Source organism: Dipodomys ordii, unplaced genomic scaffold (genome assembly GCF_000151885.1).
Source record: "Dipodomys ordii isolate 6190 unplaced genomic scaffold, Dord_2.0 Scaffold181, whole genome shotgun sequence".
Taxonomy (NCBI): domain Eukaryota; kingdom Metazoa; phylum Chordata; class Mammalia; order Rodentia; family Heteromyidae; genus Dipodomys; species Dipodomys ordii.
Window position 1 is genome coordinate 788,671 of NW_012267397.1, and position 25,862 is coordinate 814,532.

A 25,862-nucleotide genomic window follows, 5' to 3' on the forward strand; every position below is an offset into this window, starting at 1 on the left:
GAGGCCCTGGGTTTGATTCCTCAGCACCACATAAGAAAAAAGCCGGAAGTGGCACTGTGGCTCAAGTGGTAGAGTGCTAGCCTTGAGCTGAAGAGCTGAGGGACAGTGCTCAGGCCCAGAGTTCAGGCCCCCGCAACTGGACCAAAAAAAAAAAAGATTATTAGAAGTTTATAAAATAAATGGAGACAGTAGTGCTTATAGGAAATAGTACTGTCTAGAAATTCAAATTTTGATATTGTCTTGGTATTGAATATTGGATATGAATTACCTTGGAAAATTGGGGTTTTGGTGGTTCATTACCATAATCCTAGCTACTCAGGAGACTGAGATCTGAGGATTGAGATTTGAAGCCAGTGAAGGTAGACAAAATCATCTCTAATTAACCAGCAAATATCTGGGAATAGGGGTATGGCCCGAATAGTAGAATACCAGCTTGAGCAGAAAAGAAAGAAAGGAAGAAAGAAAGAAAGAAAGAAAGAAAGGAAGAAAGGAAGGAAGGAAGAAAGAGTGCAAGGTCCTGTGTTTAAGCTCTAGGCTTGGTACAAAAAAAAAAAAAATTTTTTTTGGTCGGTCATGGGGCTTGAACTCTGTGCTTAGGCACTGTCCCTGCCCTCTTCAGCTCAAGGAGAGCACTCTACCACTTGAGCCACAGCACCACTTCCAGTTTTCTAGTGGTTTATTGGAGATAAGAGTCTCACGGACTTTCCTGCCTGGGCTGGCTTTGAACTGCCAGATCTCAGCCTCCTGAGTAGCTAGGATTACAGGTGTGAGCTACTGGTGCCCAGCTCAAAATTTTTTTAAATTGTTTTGGGGCTAGGATGTAGCTCAGTGGCAAAGTGCTTGCCTAGCAAGTGCAATATCCTGGGTTCGATCCCCGTACTAAATAAATAAACAATAGTTTTAAAGAATTGTCTTGGAAAAATAATGTCAGAAAGAAGCTCTGTTTATTTCTAACATTATTAAGAAAGGTTCTGATGTGGTTAGTCTAGCAGGAATTTACCAGATATGAAGATATTCTCTGTAGCCAATGATCTAGACTCAGGTCTGTCTGTATCTTACACTGCATCCCTCAGTTTCCTTGTCACTGCATTTATTTCAGAATCTGTACATAGTGTGGCCTGGTATATATGCAAGACCACTTAAGTAAGGCTATGCATGCATGCTTGACTAAAATAATTTTATTCTAAAGGAACTATATCAGTAACTTTTCTTTTTTTGGGGGGGGGTCCAGTCGTGGGGCCTGAACTCTGGGCCTGGGAGCTGTCCCTCAGCTCTTCAGCTCAAGGCTAGCACTCTACCACTTGAGCCACAGCACCACTTCCGGCTTTTTTCATTTTGTTTATGTGGTGCTGAGGAATTGAACCCAGGGCCTCATGTATGCAAGGCAAGTGCTCTACCACTGAGCCACCTTCCCAGCCCCTATCAGTAACTTTTCTAAAGCAAGAGTATATTACTACATTGCCCTGTCTATACTACTTGAAGATTCTTATTCAAGCCAGGCACCTGTGACTCACTCCTGTAATCCTAGCTACTCAGGAAGCTAAGATCTGAGGATCATGGTTCAAAGCCAGCCCGGGCAGGAAAGTCCATGAGACTCTTATCTCCAATAAACCACCAGAAAACCAGAAGTGTTGCTGTGGCTCAAGCGGTAGAGCACTTGCCTTGAGCTGAAGAGTTGAGGGACAGTGCCCAAGCCCAGAGTTCAAGCCCCACAACTGACCAAAAAAAAAAAAAGAAAAGAAAAAGGGGTAGGGCTGGGTATGTGGCCTAGTGGTAGAGTGATTGCCTAGCATGCATGAAGCCCTGGGTTCACTGGCACCCGGCTTGCTAACTTTTTTTAATTCCTCAAATGAATCATAACTTTCACTCTTACTCTTTTTAGTAGTATCAAACTATATTTAGATGACTAATGTTTAGCTATACTTTCCTTATTGTTCACCATTTTTCAAAGTTAACTGCCACTATCTCCACTACTGTTAAGGGAGGTAGTAGATACAATGGTGCGGCACTTCAAGATGCAGATATTTGGTGATCGGCAGCCTGGCTATGATGGCAAAAGAAACATGTACACAGCACATCCACTGCCAATTGGACGGGATAGGGTAAGTGTTAACAGAAAGAAATACTTGGCTTTTTCAGTAAGCATTATATATAACAAAATGTTGACCTTTTTGGTAATACTTCAATTCTTTATTCAGCGTTGTTTTTCATAGTGATGATAGATTTTGTTATTCTGTCCATATTTGTTGCCTCTTAGTTAACTAATAATTAAAGATGAGATGAGCTGGGTATGATAGTGAACACATGTAATCCCAGCTACTTAGGAGGAAGAGGCAGGAAGATCTTGAGTCTGTATTTCAAAAACAAAAGGACTAGGGCCATGGCTAGTAGGTAGAGCACTTGCCTAGTAATCTTGAGGTCCTGGGTTCAATCCCTAGTAACTCAAAAGCAAAAAACCAAAACCAAAAATGAAAAAAACACAACAATCCATAAAGTGAAACATAATCATAAAATTGATCCTCAAATACTTTCTTTAAATATATTCCAAATTTCTCACATTAACAATGTACTTTTAACAAAGTACTACCTAATTCTGAGCCAATTGAGTTTTACAGTACCTGCTTATGAAAATTCATAATAAAAGTATTTTTTAAAACACTTATATTTAAAATTAAAAAAGCAGGACTAGAGGCTGGGTGCCAGTGACTCAAGCCTGTAATCTTACCTACTCAGGCTGAGACCTAAGGATCACAGTTCAAAACCAGCTAAAGCAGCAAAGTCCATGAGACTCTATTTCCAATTAACCACCAAAAAAAGCAGGCCACTAGTAACTCACACCTATAATCCTCACAATTTTAGGATTGTGGTTTGAAGCCAGCACTGGCAGAAGAGTCTGAGACTCTTATTTCCAATAAAACTACCCAGAAAAACCCAGAAGTAACACTGTGGCTCAAGTGGTAGAATGTTAGCCTTGAGCAAAAGAAGCTCAGTGACAGTGCTTATGCTCTGAGTTCAAGCCCCAGGCCCTGAACACACACACACACAAAAGCCACAAGTAGAGCTGTGGCTTAAGTTGTAGAGTGGTAGCCTTGAACACAAAAGATTAGGGACAGCACCCAGACCCTGAATTCAAGCCCCAGGACTGGCACAAAAAATTAAAAAAAGAAAAATAAACACTATATCAAAAGGTAAGAATTTATGAGACCTCCTTTGAAAAACTAATTGATATTAATAAAAATATATAGATCCTACCACCCAAGCCATTTAGCTTAAAACTGTAGATGTACACTTAGAACTAAGCTTTCCAAGTAACTAGGACTACAAGCATGAGCCACTGGTACCTGGCTTGTTTTGATTTTTTTTCTAACAATATGTCTGGGAGATGTCTAATTTGAGATCTACTTTTTTTTTTTCAAATTCAGAGATTTTTTTTTCTTTTTTTACAGTACTGGCATATGAACGCCATCCCTCACACTTGCTAAACCAGGTGCTCTACTACTTAAGCCATATTTCTAGACCATTTTTATTTTTCAGATAGTGTCTGGAATGCCTAAGCTGGCTTGGACCATGATCTTCCTATTTCTGTTCCCTGCCTAGCTGGGAAGATACATGTGTACCACTAAGACCCGCTTTTATTAGTTTAGAAGGAAGTCTCGAACTTTTTGCCTGGAATGGACTCAAACTTCAGTCTTTCTGATCTCAGCTTCCTGAGTAGCTAGGATAATAGGCATGAGCCAGTGTACCTGGCTTCAAATTTTATTATTTTATGATATAAATTATTACTTTAACCTTTTTTCTTTAAATTTCTTGAGACAGGGTCTCAATAGGTAGCCCAGGCTGATCTTGAACTTTTTTTTTGCCAGTCCTGGGGCCTGAACTCAGGGCCTGGGCGCTGTCCCTCAGCTCTTCAGCTCAAGGCTAGCACTCTACCACTTGAGCCACAGCGCCACTTCCGGCTTTTTTCTTTTTGCTTATGTGGTGCTGAGGAATCGAACCCAGGGCCTCATGCATGCAAGGCAAGCGCTCTACCACTGAGCCACCTTCCCAGCCCTGTGCATATCTATTTTAAGTGTATAATTCATCAATACTAAGTACATTCACACTGTTGTGAGTTCATCACTTCCATTCATCACTAGAACTTTTTTTTTATTTCAAACAAAAACTGGACCCAGAAAATAATAATTTTCCATACTTCCTTGCCCCGATTCTCTGGTAACCAATATTATGCTTTTGTTTTTATTAATTTAACTAGTGTAGGTACATTATATAGGTAGAAATATATAATGTTTGTCCTTCTGGTAAGTAAAGTAACTTAATATAATGTTTTCAAGGTTCATCCATGTTGTAGCATACATTATTTTTAACTATTGTATAGTATTCCATCTTAAATTTATTCCCCTATTAATGGATATATTGTTTCCAATGTCTTGCAAGTACAGAAAATATTAAGATAAATATACTTATGTATATACCACATTGAATGTTCTTAGAATCTTTCCCATAGCCTTTGTAAACATGTGCGCTTACATATATTTTCCTCCCTAGGTTGATATGGAGGTAACCCTCCCAGGTGAGGGTAAAGACCAAACCTTCAAAGTGTCTGTTCAATGGGTATCAGTTGTGAGTCTTCAGTTGCTTTTAGAAGCTTTAGCTGGGCACTTGAATGAAGTCCCAGATGATTCAGTTCAAGCACTTGATGTTATTACAAGACATCTTCCCTCTATGAGGTTAGTACCTTCATTTGGATCCTTTCCCACAAATTTTTGGTAGGTTCTATTTAACCATCGTAAGGTTTCTGCCCAAGTCATAATTCAGATTTGAAATTAGCTCATGCAGTTGAAAATGGAAGATCATTCAATCTTAATTATAAAACATGCAAACTTGTTTCTGCAGGTATACTCCAGTGGGCCGCTCTTTTTTCTCACCTCCTGAAGGTTACTACCATCCTCTGGGAGGGGGCAGAGAGGTTTGGTTTGGCTTTCATCAGTCTGTGAGACCTGCAATGTGGAATATGATGCTCAATATTGATGGTAGGATGAAGCTTTTTTAATCCATTAACTCTTTTGACTGGTGTGTGTGTGTGTGTGTGTGTGTGTGTGTGTGTTTATTGGACCTTCTATTTTTCCTAAAGCTAAGCATCCTTCCTCTTTGTTTGATAGTGTCTGCAACTGCTTTCTACCGGGCTCAACCTATCATTGAGTTCATGTGTGAGGTGTTAGACATTCAGAACATCAATGAACAGACCAAACCTCTAACTGACTCCCAGCGCGTCAAGTTTACTAAAGAAATCAGAGGTAGGTATTTGTGTTAATGTTGCTTTGGATAGGCAGCTCAATGTGATGCAAGTAGCCTGGGTTTTGGAGTCAAGCAGAACTGGGCTTCCATCCCAACCTAGCTAGTTCTAGCAGGGGAAACTTGGGCAAGTTTTTTATCCACTGTAAACCTCTGTGAATCTTAGTTTATTCAAATTATCGATCTAAAAGAAAAAGATAATATATACCTTGCAGTGTTGTTGGAAGAATTAAATGCAATTAGGTTTATAATTCTTTCTAGCATAGTATAACTTGGTGAAATATGACCCAAAAAATTGTTTTTCAGTACTGGGGTTTTGATTTTAGAGCCCAGAGTTTGCTAGCTAGGCAAGCACTCTACCACTTGAGTCATGCCTTTAGCTCATAACTCAATGATACCCTTTCTTATAAACTACGCTTTTATTACAATAATGCACATATATTTATTCTCTTGGCTTTTTTATTTTATTTTTTTTTGGGGGGGGGTCCAGTCGTGGGGCCTGAACTCTGGGCCTGGGCGCTGTCCCTCAGCTCCTCAGCTCAAGACTAGCGCTCTACCACTTGAGCCACAGCGCCACTTCCTGCTTTTTTCTTTTTGCTTATGTGGTGTTGAGGAATAGAACCCATGGCCTCAGGCATGCAAGGCAAGCGCTCTACCACTGAGCTACCTTCCCAGCCCCCTTCTCTTGGATTTTTTAGCTCTTTATTTATTACTAGTTGTTTTCTCTCACTAGACAATAAGCTTCATGAGGACTATCACCAGACATGAAAGTAATGTCAGAACATATTTGATGCTGAGGTCTGGGAAGGTGGCTCAGTGGTAGAGCGCTTGCCTTGCATGCACGAGGCCCTGGGTTCGATTCCTCAGCACCACATAACAAAAAAGAAAACAGAAATGGCGCTGTGGCTCAAGTGGTAGAGCACTAGCCTTGAGCTGAAGAGCTGAGGGACAGCGCCCAGGCCCAGAGTTCAGGCTCCACGACTGGACCAAAAAAAAAAAAAAAAAAGAACATATTTGATGCTGAATAAATACTTGAGTGAAATACTAAAGTTGGTTGAGTAGTCTGTAGTCAGACATGGTGTTATACACATGTAATTCCAGAACTCTCGAGGCTGAGGCAGAAGGGTTGAGAATTCAAGGCCATCTTGGGCTACATAGTGAAATTTTGTCTCAAAATGAAAAGAAAAAAGGAAGAGAAGATGTCCACAAAAAGAAGGAGTAAGATGCCAGGTGTCAATGGCTTACACCCTGAATCCCAGCCACTCAGGAGATCTGAGGATTGCAGTTTGAAGCCAGACCAGGCAGGAAAGTCTGGGAGACCCTTATCTACAATTAATCACCAAAAAGCCAGAAGTGGAGCTATGCCTGAAATGGTAGAATGCTAGCCTTGAGAGCAAAAACACTCAGAACGCTCAGTGCTTAGACCCTGAGTTCAAGCCCCAGGACCAGCACCAAAATAAAAATTAAAAACAACAAAAACAAAAACAAGGGCAAGGAACAGAGAGGTTTAGTTAGCATCTAGTTCCTAAGGTACTCTATCTGAGCCTTTTTGCCTTTAAATGATTATACTTCATCCTCAAATTTTTGCAACTTTTATTTGTACAGTGTCGTGATTTTCAAAGACAATATTCAAATTAGTTTTTTCACTGTTATTTTCATTAAACTGATAATTTAGCTCTTTTTTAAAAAAATTTTAGGTCTCAAAGTCGAGGTGACTCACTGTGGACAGATGAAACGGAAATACCGAGTTTGCAATGTGACTAGACGGCCAGCCAGTCATCAAACGTATGTTAGTCACATCTAGAATACTAAGATAACAGTTCTGGTAACAGGAAGCTACTAAAATCATTTGCAAAATTGGTATAGTGAGCCTGGGGTTGGTGGCTCACACCTGTAAGCCTAGCTTTTCAGGAGGCTGAGATATGAGGATCATAGTTCAAAGCCAGCCCAGACAGGAAAGTCTGTGAGACTCTTATCTCCAGTAAACCCCTAGAAAACCGGAAGTGGCTTGTAGCTCAAGCGGTAGAGCGCTCGCCTTGAGCTGAAGAGCTGAGGGACAGAGCCCAGGCCCAGAGTTCAAGCCCCACAACCAACCAAAAAAACCCCCCCCCCACACACACACAAATTGGTATAGTGTACTTTTATTTATTTACTTATTTATTTTGCCAGTTCTGGGGTTTGAACTTAGGGCCTGGGTACTGTCCCTGAGCCTTTTTTTGCCCAAGGCTAGCACTTTACCATTTGAGCCACAGGGCCACTTACTATGGCTTTTTCTATTTATGTGGTACTGAGGAATCGAACCAAGAGCTTCATGCATACAAAGCAAGCACTCTACCACTAAGCCTGGTGTACTTTAATTTTCAAGATCACCACAGTCTTCACTTTTAACATTAATGCTTTAAAACATGTTTTAGATGTTCTTTCTTGTTTTATTTGCTTCTTTGTTGTTGTTGTTTTGTCAGTACTAAGGTTTGAACTCAGGGCCCTGTGCTTGCAAGGTAGGTGCTCCACCATTTGAGCCATGCCACAATCCTATTTTAGATGTTTTCAGAGCAATATTTGTAAAACATATATCCCTCCTTCAATTCACCTTTTTTTTTTTTTTTTTGGGTCCAGTCGTGGGGCTTGAACTCTGGGCCTGGGCGCTGTCCCTCAGCTCTTCAGCTCAAGGATAGCGCTCTACCACTTGAGCCACAGTGCCACTTCCGGCTTTTTTTCTTTTTGCTTATGTGGTGCTGAGGAATCGAACCCAGGGCCTCAGGCTTGCAAGGCAAGCGCTCTACCACTGAGCCACCTTCCCAGTCCCCTTCAATTCACCTTTTAAACAGAGTATAAATATAGATTGACTTTTATTTAAGTATAGAGAATAATCACTGCCAGAATCTCTTATTATAGTTCTCAACACATGTAAGCCTCAAAGCCATATAAGGCTGTTGTGGAAGACATGCTGCTCTACATTTTTGTGTGGAGTTTTTCCCCACCCTTTGTAGCTAGCTATCATTTCTAGATGTGAGTGTGATGGCCTGCCTTCAGCAGCATCCTCCCTTCTACATCCCTGGCCTCACTTTTCTTTTTCTTTTTCTTTTTTTCTTTTTTTATCGGTCATGGGGCTTGAACTCTGGGCCTGGGCATTATCCCTCAGCTCTTCAGCTCAAGGCAGGTGCTCTACCACTTCCAGTTTTCTGAGTGGTTTATTGGAGATGAGAGTTGAGTTTCCTGCCTGGGCTGGCTTTGAACTGTGATCCTCAGATCTCAGCCTCCTGAGTAGCTAGGATTACAGGCGTGAGCCACTGATGCCCAGCATGGCCTCACTTTTCTAATCACCCACTTTCAAATCCACTGGGAACTGTGATTAAGTGAAGCAATATATGTGAAAGTTCTTTAAAAATGACCATAGATGTTTTATTCTTATAGTTAAGATCACTAAATTTGTGTCTGACAAAAAAAGTATTGGCTCTCCTTACTAAAAGGTGTTAAATATATCAACTTTGCACCATTTTCATACTAGAAAGTTTTTTAAATTTATATTACAGTCTAACTTTGTCTTATATTCATGATTTTTAATTACATTGTATATATCAAAATTACTTGTAGGGCTTTGCTCTAGAAACTTGAAGTTTTTGGGTGCCTTCTGGACAAATGAAGTATATTAATTCAGTTCTTCAGACTGACATTATATATATGTACGCATGAATTTCCTAAGAATTGGAAAACAGTATTCCACGTTCTGTTTGTATCATTCCATTGACTTCTTCTTTTTTTTTTTTGCTGGGCCTGCGGCTTGAACTCAGGGTTTGGGCTCTGTCCCTGAGCCTCTCTGTGCTCAAGGCTAGCGCTCTACCACTTCTGGCTTTTTCTGTTTATGTGGCACTGAGGAATAGAACCCAGGGCTTCATGACTATTAAGCAAGCACTCTACCACTAAGCCACATTCCCAGCACTGACTTCATTTTCTAGGAGGGAAAATGTTATCAAAATCTGGTGAAGTCAGTATTTGTAGCATTTGTTTCAAGAACTGCACCTATTTTATTACTTCACATATCCTATCACAATTACTAGTCTTTATAGCCCTCTATCGCCTTTGCCATAATGTTTAAAGCATATAGAGAGCAGGGAAGGTGGCTTAGTGGTAGAGTACTTGCCTTGCATACATGAGGCCCTGAGCTGAGGAGCTCAGGGATAGCACCCAGGCCCAGAGTTCTGGCCCCACGACTAACCAAAATAAATAAATAAATAAATAAAGCATCTAGAATTTAAGCATCACATAGATTGTCCTTCTCAAATTACTTTGTGGATCAGTTGTTTGTTTGTTTTTAAGCAAGATTAAATTTACTAAGTATTTGAGATAATTTAACCCCTTAGAAGAGCCAGATAAAGAACGTTTCTTAAATCATGTTCCCCAGTTTATTCCAAATATTCTTCTATAATCTCAACTTTATATATTTGGTCTTGTGACCTCCAAATCCTTCTTCTGATTGAGGACTGTAAAAATTTGGAGATCTGAAAATGTGGCCCTAATAACCCTGCTGCACTCATTTAAGAAAATGTTCTCTTTTTTTTTGGTCCGGTCATGGGGCCTGAACTCTGGGCCTGGGCGCTGTCCCTCAGCTCTTCAGCTCAAGGCTAGCTCTCTACAACTTGAGCCACAGGGCCACTTCCGGCTTTTTTTTTCTTATGTGGTGCTGAGGAATCGAACCCAGGGCCTCGAGCATGCAAGGCAAGCACTCTACCACTGAGCAACCTTCCCAGCCTGAAAATGTTCTCTTTTAAGCAAATAAAATTCCTGTATGAATGACTCCAAGTCCTTATTTGAATTTAATCAACTATAAAAAGCCTGCTAGAGATTGTATTTTTGTATTTGATTGTCTTTTATCTTTGAGTTCTACAGTTTCTTTTTCTTTTCTTTTTTTCTTTAGTTAATCATGAGGCTTTTGAACTCAGGGCCTGAGGGCTGTCCCTGAGGGGTTTTTTTGCTCAAGGCTAGCACTTTAATACTTTGAGCCACAGCTCCACTTCTGGTTTTCAGTGGTTAACTGTCTCATGCACAGTCCTGCCCTGGCTGGCTTCAAGGCAGGATCCTCAGATCTCAGATCCTAAGAAGCTAGGATTATAGGCATGAGCCACCGGTGAGTGGCTTTACAATTTCTTCTTGTTTAAAAATTTTTTTTAGTTTGGTTCTCATTCTAACTTCAGATATGAAAAATAAAAATTTCAATGGAATTATTTGTCAGGCCTTACATTATTGTGAACTAAAATGACTTAAGTGAAACATATTTGAAGATTTACCTTTGTTTTATTTATTATTTATTTATTATAGCTATTTGGTGATATTAGGGATTGAGCCTAGGACCTTCTGCCTGCTAAACATACACTGTGCACCAGTGAACCACACTTCCTGCCTTGATTTTTATTTATTTTTTATTTATTTATTTTTTTGTCGGTCGTGGGGCTTGAACTCCGGGCTTGGGCACTATCCCTCAGCTCTTCAGCTCAAAGCAAGTACTCTACCACTTGAGCCACAGTGCCACTTCTGGTTTTCTAGTGGTTTATTGGAGATAAAGAGTCTTATGTGGATTTTCCTGTCGGGCTGGCTTTGAACTGTAATCCTCAAATACCAGCCTCCTGAGTAGCTAGGATTACAGGCATGAGCCACCGGTGCCTGGCTTTGATTTTTATTTTTTAGTTGATTTATCGAGGTAGAAAATGTTACTAGGCTTTGTTTACTTGTTTGAAAAAAAAAGAAAGAAAATAAATTCTAAAAAAAAAAACCCTATCTCTTTAGCTTTCCTTTACAGCTAGAAAATGGTCAAGCTATGGAATGTACAGTAGCTCAATATTTTAAGCAAAAGTATAGCCTGCAGCTGAAATACCCTCATCTTCCCTGCCTCCAAGTGGGACAGGAGCAAAAGCATACATATTTGCCACTTGAGGTAAGCTGAAATCAATTTTCTTTTGCCAATCTGCTAATCTCTTGAATAGTTTAAAGAATAAAAAAAAGTTTTAAACCTGTGATAGAATTCTAAAATATTTTGGACAGATAATCTCACTTTATAACTATTTAAATGTTTCTGGAAATGGAGGATGTATGATAGTTTAGTAAAAGTTTAAGATATAGAAGCCTATTGATACAGAAATGAATTTTTCTCTGTCTCCCAACAGGTCTGTAATATAGTAGCAGGGCAGCGATGTATAAAGAAGCTCACAGACAATCAGACATCCACAATGATCAAAGCCACAGCAAGATCTGCTCCTGACAGACAGGAAGAAATCAGTAGACTGGTAAGGCATAGACTTCAAGATTAGCCAGCTCTAAGATAAAATAATAATAATAATAATAGAAATTTTCTGATGGGACACAGTTACTCTTTTTATATATGCAGGCTTTCCTGTTCTTTAGGTAAAGAGCAATAGCATGGTGGGTGGACCTGATCCATACCTTAAAGAATTTGGGATTGTTGTCCACAATGAAATGACAGAGCTCACAGGTCGGGTCCTTCCAGCCCCAATGCTGCAGTACGGAGGCCGGGTAAGTTTTCTGTTTATCTCAATAAGCTTCTCCATTGCAGTCTAAACAAGATTATAATCCATTTTCTAACTACTCAATGTTAAATAAAACTATAGTTAAACTCATTTGTAGCCTTTTGTCTTTTGACTGATGCTGAATAAAATTTTGAATTTTTCCCTGTCTTGAAAATTAAAATGGCCTTACATTATAAAGTCTTTTCTCTTTTCTTTCTTTCTTTCTTTCTTTTTTTTTTTTTTTTAAGAATAAAACAGTAGCTACACCTAACCAGGGTGTCTGGGATATGCGAGGAAAGCAGTTTTATGCTGGCATTGAAATTAAAGTTTGGGCAGTTGCTTGTTTTGCACCTCAGAAACAATGTAGAGAAGATTTACTGAAGTGAGTATCTTCATGTTTTTCGCTTAGTAATACCCTCCATGTTGTGAAATACTGTCTTTATGTGCTGTGTATACTGCCTCTGAATCCCTGATGCCCATAGCAATAGCATCTGGGTAGAAAAGACCTGATATCACCATAAATTACAAACTTGAGAATTACATTAACAGTCTGACTCAGCTTCCATATGTTTAGAGCACAAATTTGTGAGTAAGAAAGCTGAAGCAATGCTGCTTGTTGAATTCTTGCATTTTTAGTAATTTGCATTTTAATAGTACTTCTTTGGGAATTGTGTTTTTTTTTCAAAAAAGGATTAAAAACTTCCAGGCATTGCCAGGAGCAGGTGGCTCAGGTAGCTCTCCTCCATGAGACTCTTACCTCCAATTAATCACCAGAAAACCAGAAGTGGTGCTGTGGCTCAAGTAGAGTGCTAGCCTTGAGCAAAAGAGCCCAGGGACAGTGCCCGGGCCCCAAGTTCAAGCCTTATGACCAACAGGAAAAAAAAAAAAGAGGATTAAAAACTACTTTTTATTTTTAGTTAGTTGTGGGGCTTGAACTCAGGGCCTGGGCACTGTCCCAGAGACCCTTTGTACTCAGGGCTAGCACTCTACTACTTGAGCCACAGCACTACTTCTAGTTTTTGAGTGGTTCATCAGAGATAACAGTCTCATGGGGACTTTCCTGGCTTTAAACCGTGACCCCTAGATCTCAGCCTCCTGAGTAGTTAAGATCACAGATGTAAGCCACCAGCACTTGGCTTTATTATCTATCTATCTATCTATATGCCAGTCCTGGGCTTAAACTCAGGGCTTGGGCACTGTCCTAGAGCTTCTTTTGCTCAAGGCTAGTACTCTACCACCTTAAGCCACAGGGCCACTTCCAGCTTTTTCTGTTTATGTGGTACTTAGTAATCAAACCCAGCGCTTCATGCATGCTAGGCAAGTACTCTCTACCACTAAGCCACATTCCCAGCCCTTTAGTTTGTTTTTAATCATTCTGATTTACTACTGAGAATGTTTTTTGTTTTGTTTTTTTTTTGCTGGTCATGGGGCTTGAGCTCTGGGCCTGGGTGGGCGCTGTTCTTCAGCTCAACTGAAGGCTAGTGCTCTACCACTTCAGCCACAGCGCCACTTATGGCTTTTTTGCTTATGTGGTGATGAGAAATCTAACCCAGGGCCTCATGCATGCAAGGCAGGCACTCTACCACTGGGCTACCTTCCCAGCCCACTACTGAGAATATTTTACTGCATGGTTGGTTACTAGCTGACTGTATTGGTTTACATTCTATATTGCACCAGTCTATATTAAAGAAATTTGTTTGGAATGGGATGAAAGAAGGGAATCCTGCAATCCACTGGCAAATATACTAGAGATCATTCAGAAAGTTTTGTGCATAGATTGAAACAATTTCTTCAATCCAAAAATTAAAATTCTACAAAGAATTTTGAGTTTTGAGGGATTTCTTTTGATATTGTTATTGAATCAAATCTGATTTTGTGATGCCCTGTTTCTGCAGTCTCAGTTGAACACAACCTTGTCTAACTCTTCTTGTTCCAGCCTTACCAAATATGTGCTACCTGAAAATTTGACACACTTTTCTTCAGTACAGAATTGCTGATTTAAATATTAAAATTTATCAGCAACCACACACTAAGCACCAGTGGACTCCTGCCTATAATTGTAGCTACTCAGAAGGAGAATTTTGGTTTAAAACCAGCAAGGGCAGGAAAGTCCATGAGACTCTTATCTTCATTTAACTACCAAAAAGGCAAAAATAGAGCTGTGGCTTAAGTGGTAGAACACTAGCCTTGAACAAGAAAGCTCAAGGAAAGTACCCAGGCCCTGAGTTTAAGACCCACTACTGCCAACAAAAGAAAATAACCACAGCAAATCTTTGAACAGGAATGCTATTGTAATCCCCAAGGTCCAGCTAAACCATAAGAACTTAAAATTTTTTAATGAGAACAAGCATTCAGTTGTAGAGCATATGCTTGCCATACACAAGGCTTTGGGTTCAATCCCCAGTTGTGCAAAAGCAAGAATAAAGGGACTTGGAATGTGGCTTAGTGGTAGAGTGCTTGCCTAGCATGCATGAAGCCCTGGGTTCAATTCCTCAGTTCCACATAAACAGAAAATGCCAGAAGTGGTGCTATGGCTCAAGGTGTTAAGAGTGCTAGTCTTGAGTAAAAGAGCTCAGGGACATTGTCCAGGCCCTGTGTTCAAGCCCTATGACTGGTCAAAAATAATAAAGTAAAAATTCTAGACTAAGCGCCAGTGGCTCATACCTATAATCCTAGTTGAGAAGGCTGAGATACAGAGGATGCCAGTTCAACCCAGCCCAGACAGAAAAATCCATGAGAATCCATTTTATATTATCCAACAAAAAGTAGGGCTGGAGGTATGGCTCAAGTGGTAGAGTACAAGGTAATTGAATGTGGAACCCTGGGTTCAAACCCTAGAACTGCTAACAACAGAAAAATTCAAAACTATAATCTGATGGTTTATTAATACAGATTCTCTGATATAATTGTAGTGGTACAACTACTGGTCTACGTGTGTGTGTGTGTGTGTGTGTGTGTGTGTGTGTGTGTGTATGTGAGAGAGAGAGAGAGAGAGAGAGAGAAAGAGAAAGAGACAGTCCTAGGGCTTGAACTTAGGGCCTGGGTGCTATCCCTGAGCTTTTGTACTCAGAGCTAGTGCTCTACCACTGGAGCCACAGCTTTATTTCCTTTCAGCTTTTTGGTGATTAATTGGAGATAGTATGATGGACTTTCCTGCCCAGGCTGTCTTGGAACCACAGTCCTCTGATCTCAGCCTCCTGTGTAGCTAAGGTTACAGGCATGAGCCACTGGCACTCAGCTTGCTAGACTTTTTCTTTTCTTTCTTTCTTCTTTCTTCATTCTTTCTTTCTTGCTTGCTTTTTTTTTTTTTTTGTCAGTCATGGGGCTTGAACTTTGGGCCTGGGTACTGTCCCTCAGCTCTTCAGCTCAAGGCTAATGCTCTACCACTTGAGCCACAGCACCACTTCTGGTTTTCTGGTGGTTTATTGGAAATAAGAGTCTCACGGACTTTCCTGCCCAGGCTGGCTTTGAACCTTAATCATCAGATCTCAGCCTCCTGAGTAGCTAGGATTATAGGCATGAGCCACCAGTGCCCAGATTGCTAGTCTGTTTTTATAAGCTCATTAAAGGGTTCTTTTTGTCTGTTGACATTGATGCACACTGAATGAAAACTCTGTGACACTTACTGTTTCTATCTTAACAGGAGTTTCACTGACCAACTTCGTAAAATCTCCAAGGATGCAGGAATGCCTATCCAGGGTCAGCCTTGTTTCTGCAAGTATGCACAAGGGGCAGACAGTGTGGAGCCCATGTTTAAGCATCTGAAAATGACATACGTGGGCCTACAACTAATAGTGGTTATCTTGCCTGGGAAGACACCAGTTTATGGTATGAACCCTTTTGATGTTGAATGAGGGATGATTTCAAGTAGTTGGTTTGATAGGATAATCTAAGTGTGCTACAGTCACAAGTAATTCCAAACTGTCAGTGGTTCAAAGCAACTAAGATAGTGGTAAAGAATTTGCCTAACATTCACAAGGCCCTACATTTGGTTCCCAGCCCTGTAAACAGACAACAATGAAGTTTTGTGGGGTTTTTTGTTTTGTTTTGTTTTTTGTTGAACTCTGGGCCTGTGTGCTGTCCCTGAGCTCTTCAACTCAAGGCTAGTGCTCTACCACTTGAGCCACAGTGCCACTCTGGTTTTCTGGTGGTTAATTGAAGAGTCTCACAGACCTTCCTGCCTGGGCTGGTTTGAATCTTGAACCTTAGATCTCAGCCTCCTGAGTAGCTAGGATTACAGGTGTGAGCCACCAGCGCCTGGCTGAAGATTTGTTTCTTGTTCCTGCTACAAGTGACTTCTGCTTCATGTTGTCATTGCCACTCTTAGATCCACCTTGGTAGGACAACCATTGTTGGAATGTTGCTGTCCCATCTTTCTTTTCTCTCTGCATCTTCTTGGCTATAAGAGGACATGGGGCTATATTCAACCTGTGGGTAGTTGGGGAAGAAAGTGACTGGAAATGGGAGCAGGAAATACTGTGCAATCCTTTCATAGTCCAGGAATCTGGGAAAGTTGGAATGTTTGGTAAAAAGCACTTAGGAGATCAAAGTGGGAATGAGTGGGGGAGCCAGCCACTTCCAGGAGAGGACCTAGTTAGTTTGTATCTATTGGAAGAAGCATGATAAAAAGTTCTGGTTATCATCTGAGTCAATATTGTGGAAACTACAGAGTAGCCCTTCAAGCCTTCCTGTATTTGCTTCTTTTGTTACCTTCTGCTTAATCCCTACCATTTAGAGTAAATAAAAGGTAAAATTCAAAAGGTGTGTATGTGCTGAGAGGGAGGAGCAGGGGAGATTGACTATTTTGCCAGAATAGTCATGTGGGGAAAAAAAAAACTCAAAGGAGTTTGCGAGTGGTGGCAAGCAGCTCTAAAGAATGAAGGAAGCAGGCTAGCTTCCAGGCCTCCAGGAAAGGAGAAAGGAAAAGGGTGGGGAGGACCTGTCCAAACGGGAAGAGGGGAGTGTGTGTGTGGGGGGGGGGAAGTACCCTGAGGGTACTAGCAGAGGAAAGCACCAACACCAAAGAAACATCTAACACCCAGTACAGTATGTATAAATGTTCATATGGATTTTCCTTTACTAAAAACTGGTCAACATTTTAAAATTAAACATTTAAAAATAAACATTCTAAAATTAAAATTAACTTATTTTTGTAGCTGAGGTGAAACGTGTTGGAGATACCCTTCTAGGTATGGCCACACAGTGTGTCCAGGTAAAAAATGTGGTGAAGACCTCACCCCAAACCCTTTCCAACCTTTGCCTGAAGATAAATGCAAAACTGGGAGGAATTAACAACGTGCTTGTACCTCATCAAAGGTGAGATTCTGAAGCCTGTTTTCCCTAACTTTGTTTAGAATCTAACTTACAGCCAGGCACCAATGGCTCACACATGTAATCCTAGCTAATCAGGAGGCTGAGATCTGAGGATCACAGTTTGAAGCCAGCCAGAGCAGAAAAGTCCCTATGAGACTCTTATCTCCAATTAACCACTCAAAAACCAGAAGTGGAGCTATGGCTCAAGTGCTAGAGCACTAGTGTTGAGCACAGAGAAGCTCAGGGACAGTGCTTAGGCCCTGAGTTCAAGCCCCACAACTGGCAAAAAAAAAAAAAATCTAACTTATGTATAGTAACAAGCATATATAATTCAGCTGGGTATTATGTTGCACACCTCTAATCCCAATATTCAGAAGTCCAAGGCAGGAGGCCTGGGAATTCAAGACCAGCCTTGAAAACACAGGGCCTGAGGGTGTAGCTCAACAGTATATCACTTGCCTAGCATGTGTAATGCACAAGGCCCAAGATTGTAATCCCTAGCACTGAAAACGAACAAACACAAAACCATACACATCTCAAATATGCATTTCAATTACTGTTTCTTACATATACATCCATATATATACCCATCAGCCAGTTATAATATGGAATATTTCCAGAACTTTGTCAGGCTTTCTATTATCCCTCTGACTAGATAACACCTGGGCCTGGGATGGGAGCTCAGTGAGAATAATTGCCTACCATACATAAATTTAGTCCTGAGTTTAGTCCCCAGCACTGCAAATCCCCAAAGACAACCAGTATTGTGACTTCTACCACTATAAATTAGTTTGGCCTATTTTTGACCTTTGCATAAATAGAATCATTCAGAATATACTATTTTATATATCTTGTGTGTCATCAACATGTGTCTATATAGCAGTTGTTGCATTTAATAGCAGCAGTTCCTTTAAAAAAAATGGCACGTGCTAAGCTGACATGTCCACTTCAACCATTCTTCTAGCCCTAGTAACTCATTCGTTTTCATACTATATAGTCTATATCATGTGAATAAACCACATTCATCTATCTATAAATGACTTTATCCTACCACAATATTCTAATTCATTTATTGTATAATTTTGTATTTCTGGTAAAAGTAAGCACTCTTTTTCTTGCCAGGTGATGAACCCACTTCCTTCATTCTTTAGAGCTGCTACTCAGGAGGCTGAGATCTGAGAATTACGGTTCAAAGACCATGAGACTCTTATCTCTAATTAACCACCAGAAAACCAGAAGTGGTGCTGTGGCTCAAGTGGTAGAGTGCTAGCCCTGAGCTGAAGAGCTGAGGGCCAGTGCCCAGGCCCAGAGTTCAAGTCCTATGACTGACAATACATACATACATACACACATCCATATATACATACGTACGTACATAAAAATAACTGGAAGTGGGCTGGGAAGGTAGCTCAGTGGTAGAGTGCTTGCCTTGCATAGGTGAGACCCTGGGTTCAATTCCTCAGTACCACATAAGCAGAAAAAACCAGAAGTGGTGCTGTGGCTCAAGTGGTAGAGCACTAGCCTTAAGCTGAAGAGGTGAGGGACAGTGCCCAGGCCCAGAGTTCAAGCCCCATGACCAACAACAACAACAAAAAAAACCTGGAAGTACATGGAATGGGGCTGTGAATTACAAAAGCCCCCCAGGAAAGTTTTGTCGGTTGGGGTGAACATCTTTCCAGTAACCAGGTAATCTTGGCACTCCTGTAGTTTTCAAATTAGGAGTAAAAAGAGAAGAGGAGGTGATAAACATAATAGGGAAGGGAATTTTGGATTCATGCTTGAGTTGAATGGTGAGTCCAAATCAATGTCTTCAATCCTTTGCAAACAGGTACTGGGATACTACAGGCTTCAGCGCCTGACCACTTATTAGTTGCATCCATCCTTGAACATACATACCAGAGATGGTTTAGAAATGTCACAACATCTTTCTGGACAATACAATATAAGAAAAAGAAACAACAACACACAGCCATGAAATTCATTGCCAGGAATATGAATCAAATTGGGATAAGAGCTGAGTGAACAGGTTGGACTGTTTGGAGTTGTTGCCATACTTTTTAATATGTATTTATAAAGTATTCCAGCAAAAGAAGATGCAGCCTCTGGGAAAAACCCAACATGTTACAGTATTTTTTATAGATTCTCATTCTATATCTCACAGTAGCAGCCAGCCCTGGTTTTAACCAGAAAGAATTCAGGATACACTTTATGCATCCTCAGTTGGATGCATATTCCTAAGTACTGTATTTGTTACCAAAAGTGGTTCTACAAATGCTACTTATAAAAGAATCTAGAGATTCCTAATGTCCTGATTATTAATATGCTTTTATATCAAGGTATATCATGATCAAATTGTTTTAAGAAAAGCACAATTGTTTGAAAACAATTGTGGATTGTATTATAGATAGATCTTTTTGTCTGTCTTTTGTTTGTTTGTTTGTTTTGTCAGTCATGGGGCTTGAACTCCAGGTCTGGGTGCTGTCCCTGAGCTCTTCAGCTCAAGACTAGTGCTCTACCACTTGAGCCACAGTGCCACTTCTGGTTTTCTGGTGGTTAATTGAAGATAAGAGTCTCACAGACTTTCCTCTCCTGGTTGACTTTGATCCTCCATCCTCTGATCTCATCATCCTGAGTAGGTAGGATTATAGGCGTGTGCCACCAGTGCCCACAGCTTCTTGGCTGTCTTCTTTGGTGTTAGAAGAATATTATACCTTGGGTAGATAAACTGCTGTATGACTTGTGTAGGGTATGGACTTACCCTACATGGTTCCATTACTATGTACTGAGAGCTGTGTGCTTTGGCTTCAGGATGTTTTTGCTTGTGGTGGATGCAGCAGAAGTGGGTGATTTCCTCAGCTGTTGCTTCCAACCATGCTCCTGGATAGAGCTGATTCCTGTTCATATGTTGAATTTGGTAATAACAGATGTGAACATATGAACTATTGTTGCTCTAAATAGACGAGCATTATAAATATGAACTTACTTGTATGTTTTCTTCCAGACCTTATCAAGTAGAATATACAGTTTTATTATTCCAAGGAAAAGAGGGGCAAAGCTACTGACCTCTCACTCCTCTGAAGTGTTCCAGAAAAGACAGCTAATGATGGATCTTGTCACCTACATAACTCTGTAAAAAGAATCAAAAACAAAAACAAAAAACCGTGACATTGTTAATTCCCCAACAGAAACAGTAGTAAAAAAGTAATACACAGGGCTGGGAGTGTGGCTTAGTGGTAGAGTGCTTGCCTAGCAGGCATGAAGCCTGGGTTCGATTGCTCATTACCACAGAAAAAGCCAGAAGTGGTGCTATGTAAGTTCTTGAATTATACCTGGCTGGCCTGGACCACAATTTTCCTATTTTCATTTCCTAAAATGCTAGAAGCTATGCTCAACTTTTTTTTTTTGCCAGTCCTGGGGTTTAAACTCAGGGCTGGGTACTGTTCCTGAGCTTCTCTGTGCTCAAGGCTAGCACTCTACCACTTGAGCCACAGTGCCACTTTTTCTGTTTATGTGGTACAGAGGAATCGAACCCAGGGCTTCATGCATGCTAGGCAAACACTCTACCATTAAGCCACATTCCCAGCCCAATGCCCAGCTTTTTTACTGGTTGAGATGGGGGGGGTCTCATGAACATTTTCACCTTCAGTCTAGCCTTGAACCCCAATCTTGCCAATCTTCAAGTAGCTAAGATTACAGACATGACACATTATATCTGTAAAAAATAGAGATAATAGGGCTGGGAAGGTGGCTCAGTGGTAGAGCACTTGCCTTGCTTGCCTGAGGCCCTGGGTTCGATTCCTCAGTACCACATAAGAGAAAAGAAAAAAGCTGGAAGTGGTGCTGTGGCTCAAGTGGTAGAGTGCTAGCCTTGAGCTGAAGAGCTGAGGGACAGCGCCCAGGCCCAGAGTTGAGGCCCCATGACCGGACCCAAAAAAAAAATAGAGGTAATAATTTTACTACCCTCATAGAATTAAGATTCAATAAATTAATATATGTAGGGGGCTTAGCACTGTGGCTAGAATATTGTTATGTTATCCACATGAACAATGAATGTGTTTTTCTGCTGTTGTTATCTGCTCTTTGCCAGGACTATTTTATGTGATGATAGAGTATATAGTAAATACATGCAATGTATCTTCAGTACTCATTACATAAAACTGTCAAGAGTTGAAATGCTTCCTGGATTATAGTTTAAGAGTAAAGTACTTGCAGTCTCAATTGCAATATTTAAGGATTTGTATGTTTGCTGGCACTCTATCACTTGAGTTGTACCTCCAGCCAAACATTTTGCTAATAGAGTCTCATGGATTTTTCTGCCTGGGCTGGTTTCAGATCCATCTTCCAGATCTCAGCCTCCCTGAATAGCTAGGATTATAGGTGAGCCACTGATGTCCAGCACTTCTTGTGTTTTTGTGGCAGCATCTTGCCTTTATAGCCCAGGCCTGGCCTCAGACTCACAGAACTGACTCAGCCTCCAGAACTACTGGAATTAAAGATTATACCAACATGCCCAACTTTTCTTTGGGGTGTGGGGGGAGAGGGGGCATGCGTGAGAGTCTGACTTTTACCAGAGAAGCACACATGATATTTTTCCCTCTTGATTTCTTCAACAGAGAAATTAATGCCAAATAAATAAATTCATTTTTCAATAAGTATTTATTGAATGCCACATATAAGCTAAGCATTATTTTTGGTATTGGGGATATAACAGTGACCAAAACAAAAGTCTTACCCTGTAGAAATTACATTTAGGTTTGTAAAAACAAGCAAAGCCAGGTGCCGGTGGCTCATGCCTGTAATCCTGGCTACTCAGGAGGCTGAGATCTGAGGATCGAGGTTCAAAGCCAGCCCGGGCAGGAAAGGCCATGAGACTTTTTTTTTTTTTTTGTCGGTCATGGGGCTTGAACTCTGGGCCTGGGCGCTGTCCCTCAGCTCTTCAGCTCAAGGGGAGCGCTCTACCACTTGAGCTACAGCGCCACTTCCGGTTTTTGGTAGTTTATTGGAGATAGGAGTCTCACGGTCTCTCCTGCCCGGGCTGGCTTTGAACCGTGACCCTCAGATCTCAGCCTCCTGAGTAGCTAGGATTACAGGCGTGAGCCACCAGGGCCCGGCCCCATGAGACTCTTATCTCCCATAAACCACTAGAAAACCGGAAGTGGTGCTGTGGCTCAAGTGGTAGAGCGCTCACCTTGAGCTGAAGAGCACAGGAACAGCGCCCAAGCCCAGAGTTCAAGGCCCATGACCGACCAAAAACAAACAAACAAACAAACAAAATGTGTGGTGTGGTATAAATGATAAATACAGTGGAGAAAAATGAAATAAAAAAAATAGACTTGATTGTGTTTCCCAAGTCTCACATCTTAAAGAGTTTGGATTTGGATCCTTACTGTTCTCTCCCTTAGAGCACAAGGCCTCTCTCCTAAGATTAAACCTCTGATTATCAACCTCTGGTAGTAGAACTCTTCTAGGCCCAGATATGTTACCTGAATGATTGAGTGGCATTGTCCCCTTCGATCCGAGCAGGCCCTCAGTGTTCCAGCAGCCTGTCATCTTCCTGGGAGCAGATGTTACACACCCTCCAGCAGGGGATGGGAAGAAACCTTCCATTGCAGCTGTGGTGGGCAGCATGGATGGCCACCCCAGCCGGTACTGTGCCACAGTTCGGGTGCAGACATCCCGGCAGGAGATCTCCCAGGAGCTACTATATAGTCAGGAGGTCATCCAGGACCTGACTAACATGGTTCGAGAACTGCTGATCCAGTTCTACAAATCCACACGCTTCAAGCCCACTCGTATCATCTATTACCGGGGAGGAGTATCCGAAGGGCAAATGAAACAGGTACTGTCACTAGCTCAGTGTTGCCCTTTGGGACTTCCTGGAATCTGATACAATTTTCTCTGTCCATTCTTCAATAAAACAGATTTTAGGTGCGTTATCAATGAAGCATAATTCCATTTCTGTCTCTTAGGTAGCTTGGCCTGAACTAATAGCAATTCGAAAGGCATGCATAAGTTTGGAAGAAGATTATCGGCCAGGAATAACATATATTGTAGTGCAAAAGAGACATCACACACGACTCTTCTGTGCAGATAAAACAGAAAGGGTAAGAAAACAATATAAGTTCCTGCAATGACAAGTACAAATGATTTTGAGTAGATTTAAAGTCATGTTTTATAATCAGAGGTGCTTAGTAATTAAATAAATATACTGACTATATGTGAACTTAGATGACAATTCTGAATGTTTTGTTTTTTGGTGTGGGTTGTTGTTTTTTTGTTTTTTTGCCAGTCGTGGGGCTTGAACTCTGGGCCTGGGTGCTGTCCCTCAGCTCTTCATCTCAAGGCTAATGCTCTACCACTTGAGCCACAGTGCCACTTCTGGCTTTTTCTGTTTATGTGGCACTGAAGAATCAAATCCAGGGCCTCATGTACACAAGGCAAGCAGTCTACCACTGAGCCACTTTCCCAGCCCGGATTTTTTTTCTTTTACAATCCTGAAAGTTTTTTTTTTTTTTTTTTCCATGCCAGTTCTGGGGCTTAAACTCACAGATTGAGCACTCTTCCTAAGCTTGTTTTTTTTTTTCTTCTTTTTTGTCTTTTTGTTGGTCATGAGTTCTGAACTGTGGGCCTGGGTGCTGTTCCTCAGCTCTTCAGCTCAAGGCTAGCGCTCTACCACTTGAGCCACAGCGCCATGTGGTGCTGAGGAAACGAACCCAGGGCCTCAGGCATGCAAGGCAAGTACTCTACCACTGAGCCACCTTCCCAGCCCACGAGTACATTTCTTTTTGGACACTGTTACCCATTCCTTACTCTCTCTCTCTCTCTCATTTTTTTTCCTCCAGTCCCATACCACTTCTGTCCTTTTGTTAGTTAATTGGAGATAAGAATCTCAGGAACTAGCCAGGTGGCTGTGGCTCACACCTATAATCCTAGTTACTCAGGAGGCTGAGATCTGAGGATCACAGTTCAAAGCCAGCCCAGGTGGGAAAGTCCGTGAGACTCTTATCTCCAATTAACCACCTGCAAACCAGAAGTGGCACTGTGGCTCAAGTGGTATAGCACTTGCCTTGAGCTGAAGAGCTGAGGGACAGTGCCCAGGCCAAGTTCAAGCCCATGATCAACAACAACAACAAAAATAAAAAGAATGGATATTTCAGCCAGCACTGGTAGCTCATGCCTACAATCCTAGCTACTCAGGAGGCTAAGATCTATGTTGGGGTGCTAGCCTTGAACAGAGCAGAAAAGCTCAGAGACAGCACCCAGGCCCCGAGTTCAAGCCCCACAACAGAACGCCCCCCCAAAAAAAAGAAGAATATCTCTTATGTGATAGCTATGTGGTTTCTAGAGTTTTTATTTTCATTGTTGTTGTTTGTTTTGGGGAGGGGGTATTGTGCTGGTCCTAGGGCTTGAACTCAGAGCCTAGGTGCTTTCCCTTAGATTTTTTGCTAAAGGCAAGTACTTTACCACTTGAGCTCCACTTCTGGCTTTTTTGGTGGTTAGATGGAGATAAGAGTCTCAATGATTTTCTTACCTGGGCTGGGTTTAGACCATGTTCCTCAGATCTCAGTTTCTTGAGTAGCTAGGATTACAGGCATGACCCACCAGCACCCAGCTAGAGGGTATGTTTTTGTTTTTTAAAGTAATTGATCAGAAATATCAAGTACATTACAATGACACAAGCAATTACCAGGGATGTGTCTGTGGGTCTTTGTGGATCTATATGCTGCTGGAGATCAAACTTATGACCTCATATAACCCATTTGCTCAGCTTTACTGCCAATACCTGATCTATAATTTTAGCATATAAAGAAGAATTTCTTTTTTTTTTTTTTTGGGTCTGGTCGCGGGGCCTGAACTCTGGTCCTGGGCTCTGTCCCTCAGCTCTTCAGCTCAAGGCTAGCGCTCTACCACTTGAGCCACAGCGCCACTTCCGGCTTTTTTCTTTTTGCGTATGTGGTGCTGAGGAATCGAACCAGGGCCTCTGGCATGCAAGGCAAGTGCTCTACCACTGAGCCACCTTCCCAGCCCAAAGAAGAATTTCTTAAAAAAGAAGAATTTTCTCCAAAAATATTTTAAATAGGTATGTGGAGTCTTACAATACAAACTCTGAATTATTATGATGTCATACAAATTAATAGCAGGCTTTGTGGCCTGAATTATCTTTTTTATTTTTACCCCCTCAGTGCCAGGGATGGAACCCAGGACCTTTCAAATGTTAGGCAAGCATTCTATCACTGAGCTATATTGCCTGCCCCTGAATTACTAAAATTACTAAAATCCAAAACTATACCACCATTCTGTTCTTTAATGTCTAATGTAATCTTTCATAGTTGACAGTGTCAAGAAACGCATCAATGGCTGATACATGTAATCCTAGCTACTAGAAAACCTGTGATTGGGATGATTGAAGTTAGAGGCCAGTTAAGGCCTCTAACCTAAGTCTATGAAACAAACTCTTCAACAAAAATCTGGGTACAGTGGTGCTCACCTATTATCTTAGATGTGACAGCACACTGTCAGTGAGTTGTGGCTCTGGCATGCTCCAGGGTAGAAAGCAAAACCATACCTCAAAAATAACTAACATAGGGGCTGGGAAGGTGGCCCAGTGGTAGAGTGTTTTCCTTGCATGCATGAGGCCCTGGGTTTGATTCCTCAGCACCACATAAGAAAAAAGAAAAAAGCCGGAAGTGGCGCTGTGGCTCAAGGGTAGAGCGCTCACCTTGAGCTGAAGAGCACAGG

At 41.3% G+C, this 25,862-nt stretch overlaps 1 protein-coding gene across 1 annotated transcript in view; it reads left to right on the plus strand.

Moving 5' to 3' along the window:
- Nucleotides 1–25,862, plus strand: part of Ago4 (argonaute RISC catalytic component 4) — a 46,939-nt gene that overhangs the window by 7,591 nt on the left and 13,486 nt on the right. The window contains exons 3-15 of the mRNA XM_013034078.1: nucleotides 1,982–2,102; nucleotides 4,546–4,727; nucleotides 4,894–5,030; nucleotides 5,160–5,294; nucleotides 6,990–7,077; nucleotides 11,074–11,221; nucleotides 11,451–11,570; nucleotides 11,689–11,817; nucleotides 12,059–12,192; nucleotides 15,454–15,638; nucleotides 16,967–17,126; nucleotides 22,647–22,962; nucleotides 23,093–23,227. Coding sequence (XP_012889532.1) covers nucleotides 1,982–2,102; nucleotides 4,546–4,727; nucleotides 4,894–5,030; nucleotides 5,160–5,294; nucleotides 6,990–7,077; nucleotides 11,074–11,221; nucleotides 11,451–11,570; nucleotides 11,689–11,817; nucleotides 12,059–12,192; nucleotides 15,454–15,638; nucleotides 16,967–17,126; nucleotides 22,647–22,962; nucleotides 23,093–23,227 — 1,990 coding nt within the window. The remainder of the gene's footprint in view (nucleotides 1–1,981; nucleotides 2,103–4,545; nucleotides 4,728–4,893; nucleotides 5,031–5,159; nucleotides 5,295–6,989; nucleotides 7,078–11,073; nucleotides 11,222–11,450; nucleotides 11,571–11,688; nucleotides 11,818–12,058; nucleotides 12,193–15,453; nucleotides 15,639–16,966; nucleotides 17,127–22,646; nucleotides 22,963–23,092; nucleotides 23,228–25,862) is intronic.